This window comes from Leptodactylus fuscus, chromosome 1, assembly GCF_031893055.1.
Source record: "Leptodactylus fuscus isolate aLepFus1 chromosome 1, aLepFus1.hap2, whole genome shotgun sequence".
Lineage (NCBI taxonomy): Eukaryota > Metazoa > Chordata > Amphibia > Anura > Leptodactylidae > Leptodactylus > Leptodactylus fuscus.
In genome coordinates, this window is record NC_134265.1 from 14482885 (window position 1) to 14503327 (window position 20443).

At 44.3% G+C, this 20443-nt stretch overlaps 1 protein-coding gene across 1 annotated transcript; it reads right to left on the bottom strand.

Moving 5' to 3' along the window:
• Positions 1 to 16533: 16533 nt before the first annotated feature.
• On the bottom strand, positions 16534 to 20095 carry LOC142195667 (uncharacterized; the record flags this gene model as incomplete). Its single annotated transcript, XM_075265673.1, has 2 exons — positions 16534 to 17975; positions 19957 to 20095. Coding segments are annotated over 2 exons (828 nt in total), but the record flags the coding sequence as incomplete, so codon positions are not given.
• Positions 20096 to 20443: the final 348 nt, after the last annotated feature.

Genomic DNA, 20443 nt, shown 5'->3' on the forward strand with positions numbered 1-20443 from the left:
ATTCTGTGTATTGTATGTAACCCCCAAATGTAAAGCACCATGGAATTAATGGTGCTATATATATAAATAAATAATTATAATAATAATAATACTACTACTACTGTGTGCAGGGGACACTATGGGGGATAATACTGTGCACAGGGGCCACTATGGAACATAATACTGTGTACAGGGGCCACTATGGGGCATAATACTGTGTGCAGGGGCCACTATGAGGGATAATACTGTGTGTAGGGGCCACTATGGGGGATAATACTGTGTGCAGGGGCCACTATGGGGCATAATACTGTGTGCAGGGGACACTATGGGGATAATACTGTGTGTAGGGGCCACTATGGGGGATAATACTGTGTGAAGGGGCCACTATGGGGGATAATACTGTGTGCAGGGGACACTATGGGGGATAATACTGTGTGCAGGGGCCACTATGGGGGATAATACTGTGTGAAGGGGCCACTATGGGGGATAATACTGTGTGCAGGGGCCACTATGGGGGATAATACTGTGTGCAGGGGCCACTATGGGACATAATACTGTGTGCAGGGGACACTATGGGGGATAATACTGTGTGCAGGGGCCACTATGGGGTATAATACTGTGTGCAGGGGACACTATGGGGGATAATACTGTGTGCAGGGGCCACTATGGGACATAATACTGTGTGCAGGGGCCACTATGGGGCATAATACTGTGTGCAGGGGCCACTATGGGGCATAATACTGTGTGCAGGGGCCACTATGGGGGATAATAGTGTGTGCAGGGGCCACTATGGGGTATAATACTGTGTGCAGGGGCTACTATGGGGCATAATACTGTGTGCAGGGGCCACTATGGGGGATAATACTGTGTGCAGGGGCCACTATGGGGGATAATACTGTGTGCAGGGGCTACTATGGGGCATAATACTGTGTGCAGGGGCCACTATGGGGTATAATACTGTGTGCAGGGGCCACTATGGGACATAATACTGTGTGCAGGGGCCACTATGGGGCATAATACTGTTTGCAGGGGCCACTATGGGGCATAATACTGTGTGCAGGGGCCACTATGGGGGATAATACTGTGTGCAGGGGCCACTATGGGGTATAATACTGTGTGCAGGGGCTACTATGGGGCATAATACTGTGTGCAGGGGCCACTATGGGGTATAATACTGTGTGCAGGGGCCACTATGGGGCATAATACTGTGTGCAGGGGCCACTATGGGGGATAATACTGTGTGCAGGGGCCACTATGGGGTATAATACTGTGTGCAGGGGCCACTATGGGGGATAATACTGTGTGCAGGGGCCACTATGGGGGATAATACTGTGTGCAGGGGCCACTATGGGACATAATACTGTGTGCAGGGGCCACTATGGGACATAATACTGTGTGCAGGGGCCACTATGGGGCATAATACTGTGTGCAGTGGCCACTATGGGGGATAATACTGTGTGCAGGGACCACTATGGGGTACAATACGGTGTGCAGGGACCACTATGGGGTACAATACTGTGTGCAGGGGCCACTATGGGGGATAATACTGTGTGCAGGGGCCACTATGGGACATAATACTGTGTGCAGGGGCCACTATGGGGTACAATACTGTGTGCAGGGGCCACTATGGGGGATAATACTGTGTGCAGGGGCCACTATGGGACATAATACTGTGTGCAGGGGCCACTATGGGGCATAATACTGTGTGCAGGGGCCACTATGGGGCATAATACTGTGTGCAGGGGCCACTATGGGGTACAATACTGTGTGCAGGGGCCACTATGGGACATAATACTGTGTGCAGGGGCCACTATGGGGCATAATACTGTGTGCAGGGGCCACTATGGGGCATAATACTGTGTGCAGGGGCCACTATGGGACATAATACTGTGTGCAGGGGCCACTATGGGGCATAATACTGTGTGCAGGGGCCACTATGGGACATAATACTGTGTGCAGGGACCACTATGGGGTACAATACTGTGTGCAGGGGCCACTATGGGGGATAATACTGTGTGCAGGGGCCACTATGGGGCATAATACTGTGTGCAGGGACCACTATGGGGTACAATACTGTGTGCAGGGGCCACTATGGGACATAATACTGTGTGCAGGGGCCACTATGGGGGATAATACTGTGTGCAGGGGCCACTATGGGGGATAATACTGTGTGCAGGGACCACTATGGGGTACAATACGGTGTGCAGGGACCACTATGGGAGATAATACTGTGTGCAGGGGCTACTATGGGGGATAATACTGTGTGCAGGGCTTACTAAGGGACATAATAGAGTGTGGAGGAGGGGGTCGGTCGAGGTCTTCGGCGTCGGTTGGAGGTGGGGGGGCCATGTCAAAAGTTCACCACGTGGCCCCGCCATTCCTAGTTACGCCACTGTATACAGTCATCGTATAGTGATAATATCGGTATTCCTGAGTTGGGGGTCCACTTGGACGTGTTCGACTTCCCCCCCTGTGCCGAACCCCTAGCTATGCCTATGCTCAGAACCACCGAATCTCTGGTTACCTCATAAAGGAGATACAATTTTGCTCGTTTCTAACCCAGCTTTCCCAGATTCTGATGGTAATAAACACTGCGGTTGCTGTTTACTATATAACCAGTAGAGGGTGTTTGATCCCTTTAGTAAATGGCCTGCCCTTAAACAAAATGGCGTTCAGAGCTTCCAACACTTAGGTCACATGTGCTGGGGGAAGCACCTGACCCTGTAAGACACGCCCCTTGTGATGGCCACTGGCAGCTTCCTGTATAGACGAAATACACTGGAGCTGTCGATGGTCGCCTGGTATGAGCTGGTCGGGGCCGAAGACTGACATCTTGGACACCTGTTAGTCAGACATCGCAGTGACATCGTCAGCGCGGTCACTCTGAGGGCCGGCGACCCTGATTGGTGAGTTATATTAACCCTACGTGTGCGGCTGACAATTCGGTATACGCCAGTGTGAGCTGTATACAGGGGATGGCGGCGCTTCGCTTTGTCAGTAAGGTTTTACCAGGTGAACTACTAGAGATGGTATCCGCCGGTGCTCCGCTGCGTCCGGCTGGTCCTGTGCTCACGAGGAGGCCGAGCCGCAGCAGCCTTAACCCCTTAGTGCTCTTTGTTGTACTATTACGTTACGCTGAGTGTATAGTTATCTATCGGCGCTGTAATAACCGACTCTGATACATCACTAATGGAGCCGCAAAATGCTCCGACATTCGCAGATTAACCCCTCAGATGCTGCGATTAGAGATGAGCGAGTACTGTTGGGATCAGCCGATCCGAACAGCACGCTCGCATAGAAATGAATGGACGTAGCCGGCACGCGGGGGGTTAAGCGGCCGGTCGTCGTCAAAGCGGAAGTACCAGGTGCATCCATTCATTTCTATGGAGCGCGCTGTTCGGATCGGCTGATCCCAACAGTACTCGCTCATCTCTAGCTGTGAGCAATAGTAAATCCGGTATACAGGTGGTAACCGCTCAGCCCCCTTTCCCCATGGTCAGTTTGGGGGGTTCTGAGGGGTTGTCATGACAGAGAACAGTAGTCAGCAGGTACTGTGTGTGTATATAGATATGTATTTATCTACTCATACAGCACTTACTGACTTTTGTTCTCTGTTATCTGCTAGCAGAGGATTGTGTGTGTGTATAGATAGATAGATCGCTGCCCAATACGTGGCCACCAAACAAGAGGAAGATGAGACACATGGGCTATTAAACCCCCCACCCACCACCCAAAAGACCACTAAGCCCCCCCCATAACCCGTCTACCCCATACCCACACGCCCCAAACAAGAACGACGATACCCTAAGGACACTCAAACCCCCAACCCACAGACCCCCTACCCACCCCCCTCCACCACCACCAACCTCCTTTTTGCTTTGGCAACACCAAATGTTTTATTCTTTGGTAATGCTAATAAAGCTCATTTGTATTTGTTGTATTTGATAGAACATTTTCTCACTGCTGTTCTCTATTATCAGCTGAGGATCGTGCGTGTTTATGTATATATATATATATATATAAAATATATACAGTGTATATATATACATAACACTCGCTCACTGTTCTCTGTTATTAGGCATTGGCAGGGGGATTATATAATTAAATAACAATAAATAAATATATATATACACACACACACACACACACACACACACACACACACACAAACACTATTGTCCTCTATTATCAACCCTTAGTAGAGGGTCATATATATATACTGCACTTACTCACTTCTTCACTGTTATCAGCCATTAGCAGAAGATTGTATATGTACAACACTCTCTCACTGTTGTTCTCAGTTGTACACCATTAGCAGAGGAGTGTGTATATATAGCACTTGCGCACTGTTGTTCTCTGTTATACACCATTAGCAGATATTTGTATATACCGTATTTTTCGGACTATAAGAAGCACTTTTTTTCCCCCAAATTTGGGGGGAAAAGAAGGGTGCGTCTTATAGTCCGAATTTGGCGCCTGGCATCCGCTGTAATAGAGAGACGGATGCCGGCACGGGATAGACGCCGGGGCCTGAGACATCGCTGCGCTCCTCTGCCCTGCATGAAGCCAGCAGTGGCAGCGGCGATGCTATTCCGCTCCTCCGTCCCCCCGCCGCTGGCTTCATGCAGGGCAGAGGAGCACAGCGATGTCTCAGGCCCCGGCACCTGTGCCAGCGTCTATCCCTCCCCGGCATCCGCCTCTCTAGTACAGCGGATGCCGGGTCTGTAGTCTGTATCAGCGGCCCCTTCTCCCCCGGGGCCGGTCCCCACCGGCCCCGTACCTGTGAAGTTGCAGGTCACCTGTTCGGGTGACAGCCGGGAGCCTAATGAGGCTCCCAGGCCTGTCACTGCTATATTAGTATTGCGGCTGGGTCTATGACCAGCCGTAATACTAATAGACAGAATGTCCCATAGACGGCAATACAGGTGTATTGCCGTCTATGGGACTTGCAATCAAGTGACCGCAGGTTCAAGCCCCCGGGGGGGAATAAAATAGTTAAAAAAAAAAAAAAAAAGCTTTAAAAATATGAAATAAATAAAAGTTCTAAATCACCTCCTGTCCCTAGAATATATATATAAAAGTAGAAAATCATATATCATAAACCACCGGGTTTTTTTTCAATACAAGGTGATCTAAGCAATAGATATTCTCCAAAATGGTATAACTAAAAAGTACTTCTGGCCCTGCAAAAAAAAAACACTCTATGCATCCCCGTACAGCTGCAGGGTCACCTGTCAATGTGGCCTTGCAGCTGTTGCAAAACTACAACTCCCATTATATTAAATATTTTACCATTTTTTGCTTCCAAATTTTTTTTCCCTATTTTCCTCCTCTAAAACCTAGGTGCGTCTTATAGTCCGAAAAATACGGTATACAGCACTCGCTCACTGTTGTTCTCTGTTGTCTGACCTTTAATACGATGAATGAAAATTCCTGAGAGGTTTTTTCTTTTCCGTCAGCAGTAAAATGATAAACCATTGCTTGTGATATCCAAACCGATCTGCATGGCCCATAACTTTGGGTGGCTGAAAATATTTTCAAAACAAAATTTCAAAATTTTTTATTTTCATGTCATGAATTCCAGAACCTAATAAACCTCTTTATCCAAACGCCATAATTCAAATATTTTCTAATGAATTTTTAACAATTTTTTTTTAATTCTAGACAACCAAAACCCAAGAAAAATACAACCATGCCTTCCTGTCTGGTAAATCATTGTCTCAGTAAGTCTGGTCGAAAGGGCCAAAGCGAGGAGATCATATTACATAAGTTCCCGACCGACGTGCCGAGAATCAGAGCTTGGCTGCAGCAGACCGGACAACAGTTCATGAACATCGATTTACTAGCGGAGAGGATAGCGGAAGGGCAAAAACAAAAAAAATATTTCCTATGTTCTTGCCACTTCACCCGAGATCAATACATTTACAACCCGAGCAAACGCGTTTTGAGATCAGATGCAATTCCGTCTATTTTCCCCGAAGTGCTAATAGGAGAAAGTATCATCGAGGAAACCTTAAAAAAAGTACATCGCCGAGGACGGCAAAAGATACCGGAATTTATGGGACAGCCACGGGCAACTGTTCAGACTGTCGTCATAAAAGAAGAACCGGAATGGGAACCAGAAATGGATTTTTCGGTGCCGGGATTTTGCAGCATCGGAACGCAAACGGACTTCAATTTGTGTAATTCTGTAGTAACTCTGAAAGAGACTCAACTCAACGTCAACTGCAACAACAGGTTTCCGAATACCATCTACACAGGGACATTGCCAAACTTTTCCATTTCCCTCGTCCCCTGTAGACCCCAACATTCGATAGTTGACGTAAATCAGGAATATTTTATCGTCACCACTGAAAACAAAGGCCCCGTGTAAATAGCTGAATTTTTGGAGCAAATGGAGCCTGATTTTTTTTTTCCTGGCATAGCTTCGCTTTTGCCAATTTATGCTGATCCTCTACCTGCTGCCCCCAACATCTTCGGAAGCGGAGGTCGAGGCTGTAGAACATAGTAGTTTTCTTTTTTCTTCATCGAGGGTCATCAATACTGATGGGCAAACTTTGTGAGGCTCGTATCAAGAATAGTTGTGAGGTTTGCCAACAACTTTTGGTGCGAAGAGAACTTGTTCAGTCAGAATTGAAATGGTATTATTGTATTCTAAGGTCTCCTTAGATATCAGAGGCCTAGAGGAGGTACAAAACAAAACCCAAACACTGATGTTCATCTTTCCTCACCTCTCTGTGGCTCCAATATGGCGTTCGGCCCTTTCTCGCATTGTCTTCTGGACTGCAGGGGGACATCACTGGCACCAGGTCAATGCTGAGGACTGTGATTGGATGTGGGCTGTCATGTGGGATGCGTCAACGTCATGAAGCTTTGACACAAATCGCATTAAAGGGGTATTCCTACGTCGCATACTCACCAGTCTTCGTTGCTGTAAATTCTTCTATCTTCCTGCTTTGTTGCGTCATTGGTGGGCGGGGTTACATATGCAAAGCCAGCGTCAAGATGCCGCTGGCCCCGCGTGCACGCTCATAGACCAGTGTAGCCTTCACATTGCAAATACAGACCCGGCATCCGCCTCTCTCTATTACAGCGGATGCCGGGTCTGTTTTCACATTGTGAAGGCTAGACTGGTCTATGAGCTGGCACGCAGGGCCACCGGCATCTCGCCGCTGGCTTTGCATATGTGAATACAGACCCGGCATCCGCTGTAATAGAGAGGCGGATGCCGGGGAGTGTAGACGCCGGCACAGATGCACCGATGCCTGCAACATCACTATGCTCCTGCCCTGCATGAAGCCGGCAGCGGCAGGAGTGATGCTGTTATTCCACTCCCCCCCCCCCCCCCCCATAATAGCAGCATCGCTCCTGCCGCTGCTGGCTTCATGCAGGGCAGGAGTATAGCGATGTTACAGGCATCTGTGCTGGCATCTAACCGTCCCCGGCATCCGCCTCTCTATTACAGCGGATGCCAGGTCTGTATTGGCGGCCCCTTCCCTCCCCCCAAAGGGTAAATTACCCCCCCCCCCCCCCTCCAGGCTCGCTCCTGTGCACTTAGCCCCTCCTCCCTCCCCCCTCAGAGAAGCAGATACATCACTTGACTTATGACCAGATAATGGGATGTGTCAAAAAAATGAATAAAGTAAGATAGTGGACAAAGAAAGCAGTTTTGCTGAAGCAATGTATTTAGGAAAAGTCTTACATCCACATTAACCAGCAGTATAGATAGGATCCTTGTGATGGGACAACCCCTTTAATGGCGCTATATAAATAAATAATAATAATTGAGGCATCATATATACCCACACAAGCCCGATCACGCGATTCGGCAGTGACGGTGCCGTTGACGTTACCCAGGAGGCTAGAAGACAATGCGAGAGTGGACTAAATGCAAATGCGGACTACCAAACGGTAAAACATGAGTATCAGTGTTTCAGATTTTCTTTCCGCACTGGTTATCTGAAGAGACCCCGGAATAATATAATGATTGGATGAACCCACCAAATTTTGGGTTTGGCAAAACCCATGATTTTTTTTTTTTGAAAATGTTTAACATACCCAGCTTGTTACCAACCAATACACCCATCTCTAGTTAGCAGCCTTCACCACTCCAACTGCTGTGGAGCATGCTCACTTCGATGGGAATTCCAAGAACAGCAGAGAAGTATGGATGCCGGGGGTTGTAGTTTTACAACAGCTGGAGTGTTTGAGTTGATGACCCCTGATCTACGTCAACTTGGAGTTGTCTAAGCTGGTTCATCTCTTCTGTGTCCACAGCTGCAAATCCATGTCTATGTTCGGGGAAACCACCTTACGATAATTGTGCAGACTTTTTGGAGGACACACTTGTGTTCTTTTGTTGTGTGACTGTTGTTTGTATCGGTTTAAGTAGATGGAAAAGTAGACCGCCTCTTCTTGACTTGGTTACGTAACATAGTAAATTCCGTCCAATGATAATCGAATCAACTTTTTGCCAACTTTTTTTTTAAATTATTATTATTTGCATCATTTTGAAAGAAGAGGTGACTTTTTTTTAACCCCACCATCATGTTTCTATATTGGTGGTGAAAGGTTAAACGTACTAGTTGTGTTATTTGGCAGATATGTTGCTCTGCGCTGCTTCACATGACCTTCTTCTTAGTAGTCAGAGATTGCTATCTTACTGATTGAACTGGAACTCTCTCCTCCTTTTGAGTTCCATAGGATTACTTTACGTTCCTCCTCACTAAATAAGACGGCAGGTCACGTTAGGCAATGAAGGGCAATATATCTGCCAGATAACACAACTAGTAATTTTATCCTTTACTCCATCCCATTGAATCACCTGTGTTGAAACCAGGGGGCGATATAAAGGAAAGAAAGGACTCCTAAAAACACATACATGAGAACCAATGTAAATAAGCCATCTATGGGGTCCAGGGGTCAATATAACATGTCTAGCATCTAACACCAACAGGCTAATTGGTCTAAAATTGTATTCTGCCTAAATCTAATTTGAAATTTTTTAATTTCTTAGACTACTTATTTATGTTAGCAACGTTCCTGAGAAGGTTTGAAAATACACTAGGATGTGTGATTTTTTTTTTTTTTTTAAGTAAGCAGCAGTACAGATGTGAACTGAGCCTTACAGAGGAAATCTAGTAGTTTGGTGCAATGTAATGTAATAAGCATTCACATTGCTACAATAATGCATATAGAAGAGCTGCAAAACAATGAAAATGGATAACGTTCTATCAAGATGACAGAAAGTTAACACCGACTGCGCACGCACGTACACTGTAAGCGTAAAGGGAATCTGTCCATTCAGAAAGGAATCCAAAAACTACATTTGTACCGCAAGGTTGGCTTTATAAAGAGTATTACAATACAATTAGGAACCCATCAACAAAAGTGAGGCAGGCATAATCCTACTCTGGACATCCTGGTCACGCTACAAGTACGCCATGCTCCTGTAGTGACTTGCGGTTGCTCTCTGGTTAGAAATGATTTACATCGACCTTCGGTAATACTCTAGAATTTTCGTTACTGATTTCCCGATACGTAGACTCTCGCCTTCTGTTAGCAACCTGACTATAGACGTTGCACACTGCTCTGTATACTCTTCAAAACTGATACTGTCATGGCGGCCCTTGTTATGGTTAACGGTTTCAATCTCCAACCCCGTATCCATCACATCTCCCTTTTTTTTTCGTATTCGCACCCTTTTCCCCGTTATGACAGATGTTTGTAAAATTCTCTTCAAGGTTAAAAAACTTAAAACAACAAAAACACTTGTTCAGTCTTATTAACATAGACAGAAAATAAACGTTACACTTGCCTTGTTTGGTGTCCACAGATTTTATCACCTACAGTGCTCTGGTATAGGTTTTGGAGGCGTTGTAAGCGAGAGAGGGTACATTTAAAGGGGTTGTCCAGGATTTGGATGTTACCCTTTCAGTACCAGCGATCACTGAGGCCACTGAGGTCACATGAGCTTCATGGCCTCCAGCACTGCGAGCCCTGTTTTGTGATGAAAATGGGACTAAAATTGGACAATGAAACCCAGGGGCAGGTGAATATACCTTTTTTTGTTTTTCCTTTAAACCCTTCCCAGCCCCCTCCAAATTCCAGACAACCCCTCTAAGAAGTAATTTCAACGCTATGAATGCTGCAGGTTCATCTCTGTAAAGATTATAACCCTGGTATTCATTGTCCTAATTAGAAAAGCATTGCGTATTGTCTTCAGTGACCAGAGCCAGGCAGCTGCTGCCAAGGCAAATAAAATTATGGGATACATCAAAAGAGGCCAAGACACTCATGACAAGAACACAGTTATGTCCTCTACACCTAGGCTGGTAACAGTGACATGGGGACATCCTCTACACCTAGATCAGTGGCAGTGACAAAGGGACGTCCTCTACACCTAGACCAGTGAAGAGACATCCTCTACACCTGGACCAGTGGCAATGGGACATCCTCTAGACTGGTGACAGTGACAAGGGGACATCCTCTACACCTAGACCAGTGACAGCGACAAGGTGAAACCCTCTACACCTAGACCAGTAAAGAGACATCCTCAACACCTAGACCAGTGACAGTGACAAGGGGACATCCTCTACACCTAGACCAGTGACAAGGTGAAACCCTCTACACCTAGACCACTAAAGAGACATCCTCAACACCTAGACCAGTGACAAGGGGACATCCTCTACACCTAGACCAGTGACAAAGTGAAACCCTCTATACCTACACCTAGACCATTAAAGAGACATCCTCAACACCTAGACCAGTGACAAGGGGACATCCTCTACACCTAGACCAGTGACAGCGACAAGGTGAAACCCTCTACACCTAGACCAGTAAAGAGACATCCTCAACACCTAGACCAGTGACAGTGACAAGGGGTCATCCTCTACACCTAGACCAGTGACAAGGTGAAACCCTCTACACCTAGACCAGTGACAAGGTGAAACCCTCTACACCTAGACCAGTGACAAGGGGACATCCTCAACACCTAGACCAGTGAAGAGACATCCTCTACACCTAGACCAGTGACAAGGGGACATCCTCAACACCTAGACCAGTGAAGAGACATCCTCTACACCTAGACCAGTGACAAGGGGATGTCCTCTAGACGGGTGAAAGTGACAAGGGGACATCCTCTATACCTAGACCATTGACAGTGACAAGGGCACATCCTTTACACCTGGAATGGTGACAAGGGGTCATCCTCTACACCTAGACCAGTGACAGCGACAAGGTGAAACCCTCTACACGTAGACCAGTGAAGAGACATCCTCAACCAGTGACAAGGGGAAATCCTCTACACCTAGACCAGTGACACAGGGACATCCTCTACACCTAGACCAGTGACAACGGGATGTCCTCTAGACTGGTGACAGTGACAAGGGGACGTCCTCTACACCTAGACTATTGACAATGACAAGGGGACATCCTCTACACCTAGAATGGTGAAAAGGGGACATCCTCTATACCAGTGACAGCGACAAGGTGAAACACTCTACACCTAGACCAGTCAGATCCTCCTAGCAACATCTATATGTGGTACATTCCCTGGTGTCCGTCGTATTCCTTCTCTTTCATCATAAAAGAAAAAAAGATTCACCATTAAGGACTACTCTTCTGAAACTTAGTTTTTGGTATACTGTGGTATTAAATGTCCCTGCTGTCTTGTGTATGTTGGGAATGCTATCAAGAATAGATCAATACCCCCCAGGATCGGACTGCCTTTCATATGAAACGTGAAACCTACCTTATTTGTATCTTGAAATCCTATACACTGAATCGAGATTCGGATTAGTAAATTCCTTTACTTGCAGTAAATGTACATATGGATTATTGGTAGAGATGAGCGAGTAACCCCTTGGTGTTTGTCCGCTTACACGCATACCTATGGTGGGGAGGTATTCGATCGAATACTACTCGCTCATCTTAATTATTGGCATTGTCTATATAATGTGAACTCTTATTTGCTCTGTGATCTTCACACAACCAAGGTTTCTCACGTTACCCCTATACTCTGGAACTTTCTATCATGCTTCATAAGACTCTCCCCCCCATGATCACAACCTTCATGGGGGCCTTGAAGATTCACCTCTGTAGAATACCATACAACACACATTAAGGTTATGTTCACACGGCAGAATTTGTAGCTGAACTTGGTGAGGATTCTGCCTCAATATCAGTTCCGAATTTTGCCTGAATTCTGCCTCTCATTCATTAAGAGGTAAACATTGAGTTTTTTTTCCCATCTTCAGTTCAGGCGGATTGGCCGACGAACTGCTCATGCCCGTCGGCCATTTTCTTGTGGCCGAACAGGAAAGAAGAGGCGGAGAAAAAGAAGGCAGCGCTGGAGCGTTTTCTCGCAGCACAGGGAACACCCCCATTGCTGTTTGAGCACAGGGGACCGTCCCGATGCTGCGAGAAAACTCATTACCTTAAAAAAGAAACCAGAAATATATACCAAACAGCGACACGGAGAAGACTTCTAAAGGTAGGGGAAGAATAGCCTTTCTTAAGGCTATTCCTACATGGGTTTAGCAAAAAACAGGAATCTAATGATAGAATCAATTTAATAACTGATATTGCTGATTGTTTGATATCCTTATATAGGATAGGTCATCACGCTGTTTTTCCGATTTTTGTTTTTGATTACCCCTCTTCCAAACCCATAACTTTTTTATTTTTCCATTCACAGAGCCATATGGGGGCTTAATGTTTCCGGAGCAATTTTTTTTTTTATGGTACCATTTATCATTCAATTATACAATGTAGTGGGAGGCTGAAAAAATATTCCAAATGGGGTGAAATTGGAGAAAAACTGCGTTTGTGCGACTTTCTTTCGGGCTTCGTTTTTACAGTGTTTATTGTGCAGCCAAAATAACACGTCAGCTGTATTCTATGTTTCAGTATGATTCCAGGGATACCAAATATATATAGTTTTATGTATAATTTAACCCTTTAAGAAAAATCCAAAACTTGGCAAACAAAACCCCATCTTTTTCATTCAAGATGACATATACTGACACCCACATTTTTTTTTTTGTTTCGCACGGAGATGCATAGGGTGCCTTTTTTTGTGGGGCCAGGTGTACTTTTTAGATATGCCATTTTGGGGAATGTTTTGATCATGTTTTGTTAAAACTTTTATAAAGTAGGAAAAAACAGTGGTTCATCATATGTCCCCCAATCCACCATCCAGTGCCCCCCATCCTTGTACCTTTCCCAGCAAAGGACAGCTGCCACATGGCAAGATTGCGATAGATACATGAAGGCGGATATAGCTGTTGAGGATTGCCTGTAGTAACGGAATGGATAAATCTAAATAACAGTCACCGTATGGGGAAACCCTATTACATGGAGTGATTTATGGCCAGTTATTGGGAACGAAGGCTCATGTGATAATTTTGTTCATCGAATGATCTCTTGCTTTCGGTTATTAAACTCCAAGGTCTGAATAGACTACAGAATGTAAAAAAGCAACTGATGCAAGGAATTACTCGAAAGCCCGATTGGTTTAAAGGTCACGTAATACTGCTGCTCTGCTTCTTCCCCAAGTTTCACATGGTGGTCGCCATAACACAAATCACCAAAGGTTTGGTTCTTCAATTGCTGACCGGAAAACCCCTTAATCCAATAACGATTAAAGGGAGTCTGTCACCAAAACACAAGCTATTACCCCAGCTCTTCAGATAGATAAGTTAAAGTCCTCTGAATCATGTTTTCCCCTTAAGGGTATAGTCACACGGAGGAAAAGGTCGCAGAAACCTTTTGTGCCTTGTGAACGTGATCGTGTGAGCCGTTCCAGGGCCATGGCAGGCAGGAGCCTTCTGAAGACTCTCGGGTCTACCATAGACTGCCCTCATGATTACGTAAATGGAAAAATTAGAAAGTTATGGCTTCTGGAATGTAGGGAGTAAAAAAACCAAAATCAACGAGAAAAAGGATATAATTGTAATGACATCAGTTCATAAGTCAAAAGCAGCAAATCACATTTTACGTTGGTTTGACTAAAACTAAAGATTTCTAGAAGTGGGAGGTTATGGTCACGACAAACAGAATCAATAAAACAAAACAAAAGAAACGTGGAGGAAAGTAATAGATTTCTGAACTACAATTTATATAAAAATTCAGAATTTCAATGGAAATTTAGACAAAATGAGCCAAGTGGCCATTTCACACCAAATTTCTCCTACAGTCTCGAACAGCATTTTGCTTAGAACCACATTGTGTGTGTCAGCCCCACACTGATCAGATGTTTATGGTCTATCATACAAACAACCCCTTTAAGTACTTAAAGGGGTTTTCCCAACTCGCTTGCTCACCAATTTGCAGGCTGTATGCTCTGTTCACTTCCTGGTTTTCTCGGTAAATTGGTGGGTGGGGTTTCACTTGCTCTGCTAGCTCTCTTCATAGCAGTAGATGTTTGCAGTCAGTAATGAGGGATGGTTGTAGATAAATTAGCACAGTATCACTGGAAGATGCACAATATGAAGCTGGATTTGATAGGTGATGAGAATCACAAATTTACATGCTACAGGACCAAGAGTCAGCTTGAAATAAACTCCGTTTTGGGTCTGTGTTTACATATAGAGGTAACAAAAACTCAGCCTTTATCAGCAAAATTCAATTAGCCAACCTGATAACTGGAAGAGGGAGATAAACAGCTCAGAAATACAAGCTGCCCCCAAGTACTCAGCTCCCCTCCCTGCTGAGAGCAGGGAGCTACGTCACTTGTCCTGGGTGAAAAGATAAGATTATCCTTTCTTTTTTTGGTAGAGTTGGAAGGGACCTCAAGGGCCATCAGGTCCAACCCCCTGCGAGTGCAGGTTTTCCTAAATCATCCCAGCTATATGTTTATCCAGATTCCGCTTGAAGATTTCCATTGATGGAGCGCCCACCACCTCCCGTGGCAGCCTATTCCACTCTCTCACTACCCTCACTGTCAGAAAGTTTTTCCTAATGTCTAATCTGTATCTCTTTCCCTTTAGTTTCATCCCATTGCTTCTTGTACTTCCTTGTGCTAATGAGAATAGGGGAGATCCCTCTGCACTGTGACTACCTTTCAGATATTTGTAGACTGCTATTAAATCTCCCCTCAGCCTTCTCTTCTGCAAACTAAACAATCCCAGTTCTTTTAGCCGCTCCTCATAGGACATGGTTTGCAGACCTTCCACCATTTTGGTTGCTCTCCTCTGGACTTGCTCCAATATATCGATGTCTTTCTTGAATTGAGGCGCCCAGAACTGTACACAGTATTCCAGGTGTGGTCTGACCAGGGAAGAGTACAGCGGAATAATGACCTCTCTTGATCTAGATTCAATGCTTGTCTTAATACATCCCAGAATTTTATTCGCCTTTTTTGCAGCAGCACCGCACTGTTGGCTCATGTTGAATTTGTGATCTACTATTATGCCCAAGTCCTTTTCCCCTATGCTATCACTTAGTTCTATTCCTCCCATACTATATATGTTTTTTACATTTCTGTTACCCAGATGTAGAACTTTGCATTTGTCCCTGTTAAATACCATTTTGTTCGCCTCAGCCCATTGTTCCAGTGTGTCTAAGTCCTTTTGAATACACTCTCTCTCCTCTCTAGTGTTGGCTATTCCTCCTATCTTCGTATCATCTGCAAATTTTATCAGTTCCCCAATAATTCCATCGTCCAGATCATTTATAAAGATATTAAAAAGTACTGGGCCCAGAACAGAGCCCTGCGGCACCCCGCTTTTGACTTTCTTCCAGTTGGATGTGTAGCCATTTAGTATTACTCGTTGTGCCCGATCATTAAGCCAGTTGTGAATCCACCTAACTGATTTTTTGTCAAAGCCATACTTAATCATTTTTTCAATAAGAAGGTTATGTGATACTTTATCAAATGCCTTACTGAAGTCAAGATATACTATGTCCACGGCATTCCCTTGGTCCAACCATTCAGTGATTTTGTTGTAGAAGGAAATCAGGTTAGTCTGACAAGATTTATTGGTCATAAAGCCGTGCTGGCTCTGGTTAATTAATGCCTTCCCATCCAGGTACCGAAGTAAATGTTCCTTGACAATTTGCTCAAAGATTTTTCCTGCTACCGAGGTCAGACTTACCGGCCTGTAATTTCCTGGATCGTCCCTTTTCCCCTTTTTGTAGATGGGGACATTTGCCCTTTTCCAATCTAAAGGGACCACTCCTGTTTCCCATGACTTACCGAAGATTATAGCAAGGGGTTCTGTTATTTCCTCTGCTATCTCTTTCAGGACTCTAGGGTGTAAATCATCTGGTCCTGGGGACTTGGTTTCCTGTAACTTGGCTAAGTGCTCTCTTACCAGACCTTCGCTTATAGTCAGCTTGGAGTCCTCCTTCCCCTCATCTCCATCACCATTAATGTCGATATTTCCATTAGTTTCTTGTGAGAAGACGGATACAAAATATGAATTTAGTAGGTCCCCAGGTCCTTAGTTATGGAAACACAGTGTAAACAATGAAGTGAATAATCTCAGCAGCCAAACAAAGCAGTTTACTTAAGCAATGTATTTAGGAAAAGTCTTAAATCCACATAAGCTAGCAGTCTAGATAGGATCCTTGAGATGGGACAACCCCTTTAAGAATTAGTAACACATTTTCGGAAACAATTGTATAGGATGTGAAATGAAATATTCTATATGCACGGGGCTGATATACAGGAGTTATTTGGATTTTGCTTTTTGGGAATATTTATTGGTAATTGTATACACTTGCTATTCATCATTTCCTAGCTAAATCACTTTCTCTGTGACTATTTTTTTCTTATATGAGTTCTTTTATGTGCAGCTCATGGACCCTGGTCCAATAGGTCATGATGGCCCCCCCCAACCTGCACAAGTTCTCCTCAAAATTGTCAGTTGCATCTCATCCATCCATTTTATCAGCATCTACATTTCCCTTTTCTTCTCTGTCTGGCCCAGACCACCATGAAGACTTGTTCACAACACAGTTGTACATACAAAGGTCCCTTCAATCCCATCCTCTATCAATTCCCCCCTAAACAGTCATTTTGCCTTCTTTTATTGCAGTCTATTTCGCATAATCCCTCTTTGATTATATGCTGCTGATCAACTGCTATTTTAGGGTTCATTTCCACCTTTCTGACAGTGGAAGATTGTGCATTATAAATCTTCTAACACCAGTGCACCAGATTGCAAGGGGAATAAATTTACTACAGATTAGACAAATAAACGTATCCAGTTCTAGTGTGTTGAAGGTGACCTGTGGCCCCCTTAGCTTCTGGGTCCGATGCACCCACAAAGACCCCTTTACGGCAGTGATGTGCAGTTAGAACTAATCTGTAGTGTCATTACTATCCACGTAGACAACGCGAAAATGGTTTCTCCCTGTGTGAACGCTCTCATGTCTAATAAGATGACTTTTCCTTGAGAAATACTTCCCACATTCTGAACATGAGTATGGCTTCTCTCCTGTGTGAATTCTCTCATGTCTAGTAAGATCCGATTTCTGCATAAAGCATTTCCCACAGTCTGAACACGAATATGGCTTCACGCCTGTGTGACGTCTTTGATGATGGAGAAGATATTTTCTTTGCGTAAAATATTTTCCACATTCCGGACATGAAAACATTTTATCTGTGCCGAGTCTTTGATGAGCGGTTAGAGCAGACCTTGTGTTAAAAAACTTTCCAGATGTGTTACATGAACGTGGCTTCTCCGTGTGAATTCTCTGATGCTGAACCAGATTTGATTTTTGAGTAAAACGCTTCCCACATTCTGAGCATGAGAACGGCTTCTCTCCTGTGTGGGCTCTCTGATGCCTATACCATTCTGATTTATAGTTAAAATATTTGCCACAGTCGGAGCATTTAAAGGTCTTCTCTCTCTTGTGAGCTTTTTGAGGTTCACCCCTCCTGTGACTTTGATTTTCCTTCACAGTCTGTGATGAATCTCTTCTCAGAAGGGTCGAAGGTGTATCTGGGGTAGTTATCCGATGTCTCCTTGAACTCCTGGTATAGTCATCTACCAAGAATAATAATAAATCCAAATATATTAAATATTACATAATAACATTAAAAATTATATTCATGTTTGATAACATTTCAATACAAACTGTACGGCACATTGCAAAATTGAATTTTCAAAAATTTCCCCTGACTACGACAAGGTATCAAAACGGACAATCTAGTAATAGACCTCAGAACACGGACCAGAAGATTATTATGTTCGGCCACCAAGCAGTTTCCCACTTGTGTGGTGAGGTCAGCTTCTTCTTGAGTCCATGACGCGGTGTGCTGGTCACTACTCTTATCTAGTGAAATGCTCAGTGTAGAATCATAAAGGATCCTGTGAGTCAGTGCACTTTGGTGGTGTCCGTCTCACACACTCCCTGACACCTAGACGTACTTTAGTACCGAGCAGATGGGAGAAGCCAGTAAGTGTTACGCAACATTTGTTGTGCCTCTCGCATAAGGAAGAAGTGAGGTGGATCTGAGGGTTGTGTTTAGTGTACAGGTCTATGAAATCACAATTCGCACATTTCGACACTAAACTGATCTAGGAAAATGGATCGGAGCAGAACACACAAACACTTTCATAAGAAAAGCCCCCATCCTTAAAAAAAAAAAAAAAAAGTCACCACTCACCCAAACCACAGCTTCTAGCTGTGTTAATAATGCCATACAACTATAACGTCATGTTCAGAGACTAACACGAATCTTGGTTTTCAGTGTTTTTTTTATCTTTTAGTCAGATATTTATGTGGTTACTTAAGTATTTCAGAAGTTTTTACAAGTTTAGTTGTAAAAATGGCCGACAGACATGCGCAGTTGGCGCTCTTGGATGAAGACCCGATGGGAGCGTGAGAAAAGAGGCAGTTCGGAGAAGAAGGCGTTGCTGGAGATATTTCAGAAAGTACAGGGGTCGCCCCCAGTGTGGCGAAAAATACTAATTTACATAAGGAAGAAGATATTTCTCAGGTACGACGGCATGGATCAGAATAATAAAGGTAAGAGAATAATAGCCTAAGTGTTTTTAGTTAAAAAGGGTATTCTAAAGGTAGAGTGTGGCCCAGTTTTGTACTATATACACGTTAGGGGTGTTCAGTAAGTTATTGACTCGAATGAGAAAATTGAACTTTCTACATTAAATGTAATCCCGCTTTACTTCAGCACACACCTTCACCTCCAATGACTGGATGACTTCAGAGTAGAAGGAGACTTCTTGCTGCTGTAGGATCCCACCTCTTTGACTACATTAACTCAAGAAAGTAATGACTGGGATATAGGACAGGACTGTAGAGTATCCGCATCTCGCGATAGCCACTTGTGATTTCTAAGACTTGTGAGCTGGCACATTGCCGTGAAGCAGCAACACACCTGCCGACAACTTCCTGCGGCGTTTCTTTTTGACTGCCTCATGTAACATCAGCTCAATGATGAAGCCCAGTTGTCGCCGGTCATTGTTGTCTTGAGTGGCCTGAATTCTAGTAATAAAACACCTGTATCCCAAAACTGTTGCCATTACTTTTCCAGCTGAGGCCGCACACAAAATTTCGTCGGTGACCCCTCGTACTTCCATAACATGGACTTTTGTTTGGTCTCAGATTCATAGTAGTGGACACAGGTTTCATCACCCATAACAACTGGAGAATAGAAGACGCCTGAATTTTCTCTAAGCTTGTATAAATTCTCTCGGCTAAATTGCCGGGGACATGTTTTTTGTCCTGGTGTCAACGTTCATTGCACCCACCAGGAACTGACTTTTGACCATCAAAATATCATGAATGATACTGGAATCCATCAACTGAAATGTCTAATTCATAAGACATAACACTGACTTTAAAAATGATAGCCTCCACTTTATGGCACATTTCTGAAGATGCTTCGACGACTCACCCTGAATGAGGGTCATCTTCAATGGATTCCCTACCCCATTTAAACTGCTTAGCCCAAAACTATCACTAAAAGGCTTGTCCCGGCATTATTTAGTGGTTACTACGTACCTGTGCGGTTACCTGCAGGACTGTCCTCCTCACACTCCTCATCAAAACTGTCATATGGTTCCTCTTTTATTGTTATGGATATAATATTAAGATCCTTCAGATTATCATCATCATCATCATCCTGGTGGAAAAGTTGTGAAAAAAAATTGTGTAAAAATCAGGAGATGGATGGAGAAGGAAGAATTAAAACTGACCACAAGGACTTCACAGCCCGTCTACACATCATAGGGAATATCTCCATCTACCTGATCATCCTGTGGAAGAAGAGGACTGGGACATCTCTCCGGTGTTGTCCTCTTACTGGATCTACCTGTAGGAAACACAGATAGGGACTGAATTCATTCTGTACATACAAATAATGGAAGTCCATGTGTATATAGTCATGTCTATTACCTGCTGATGTGAGGGGCTGGTGGTCCTCCATCATCACCTCCTTGTACAGATCCTTGTGTCCTTCTAAATACTCCCACTCCTCCATGGAGAAATA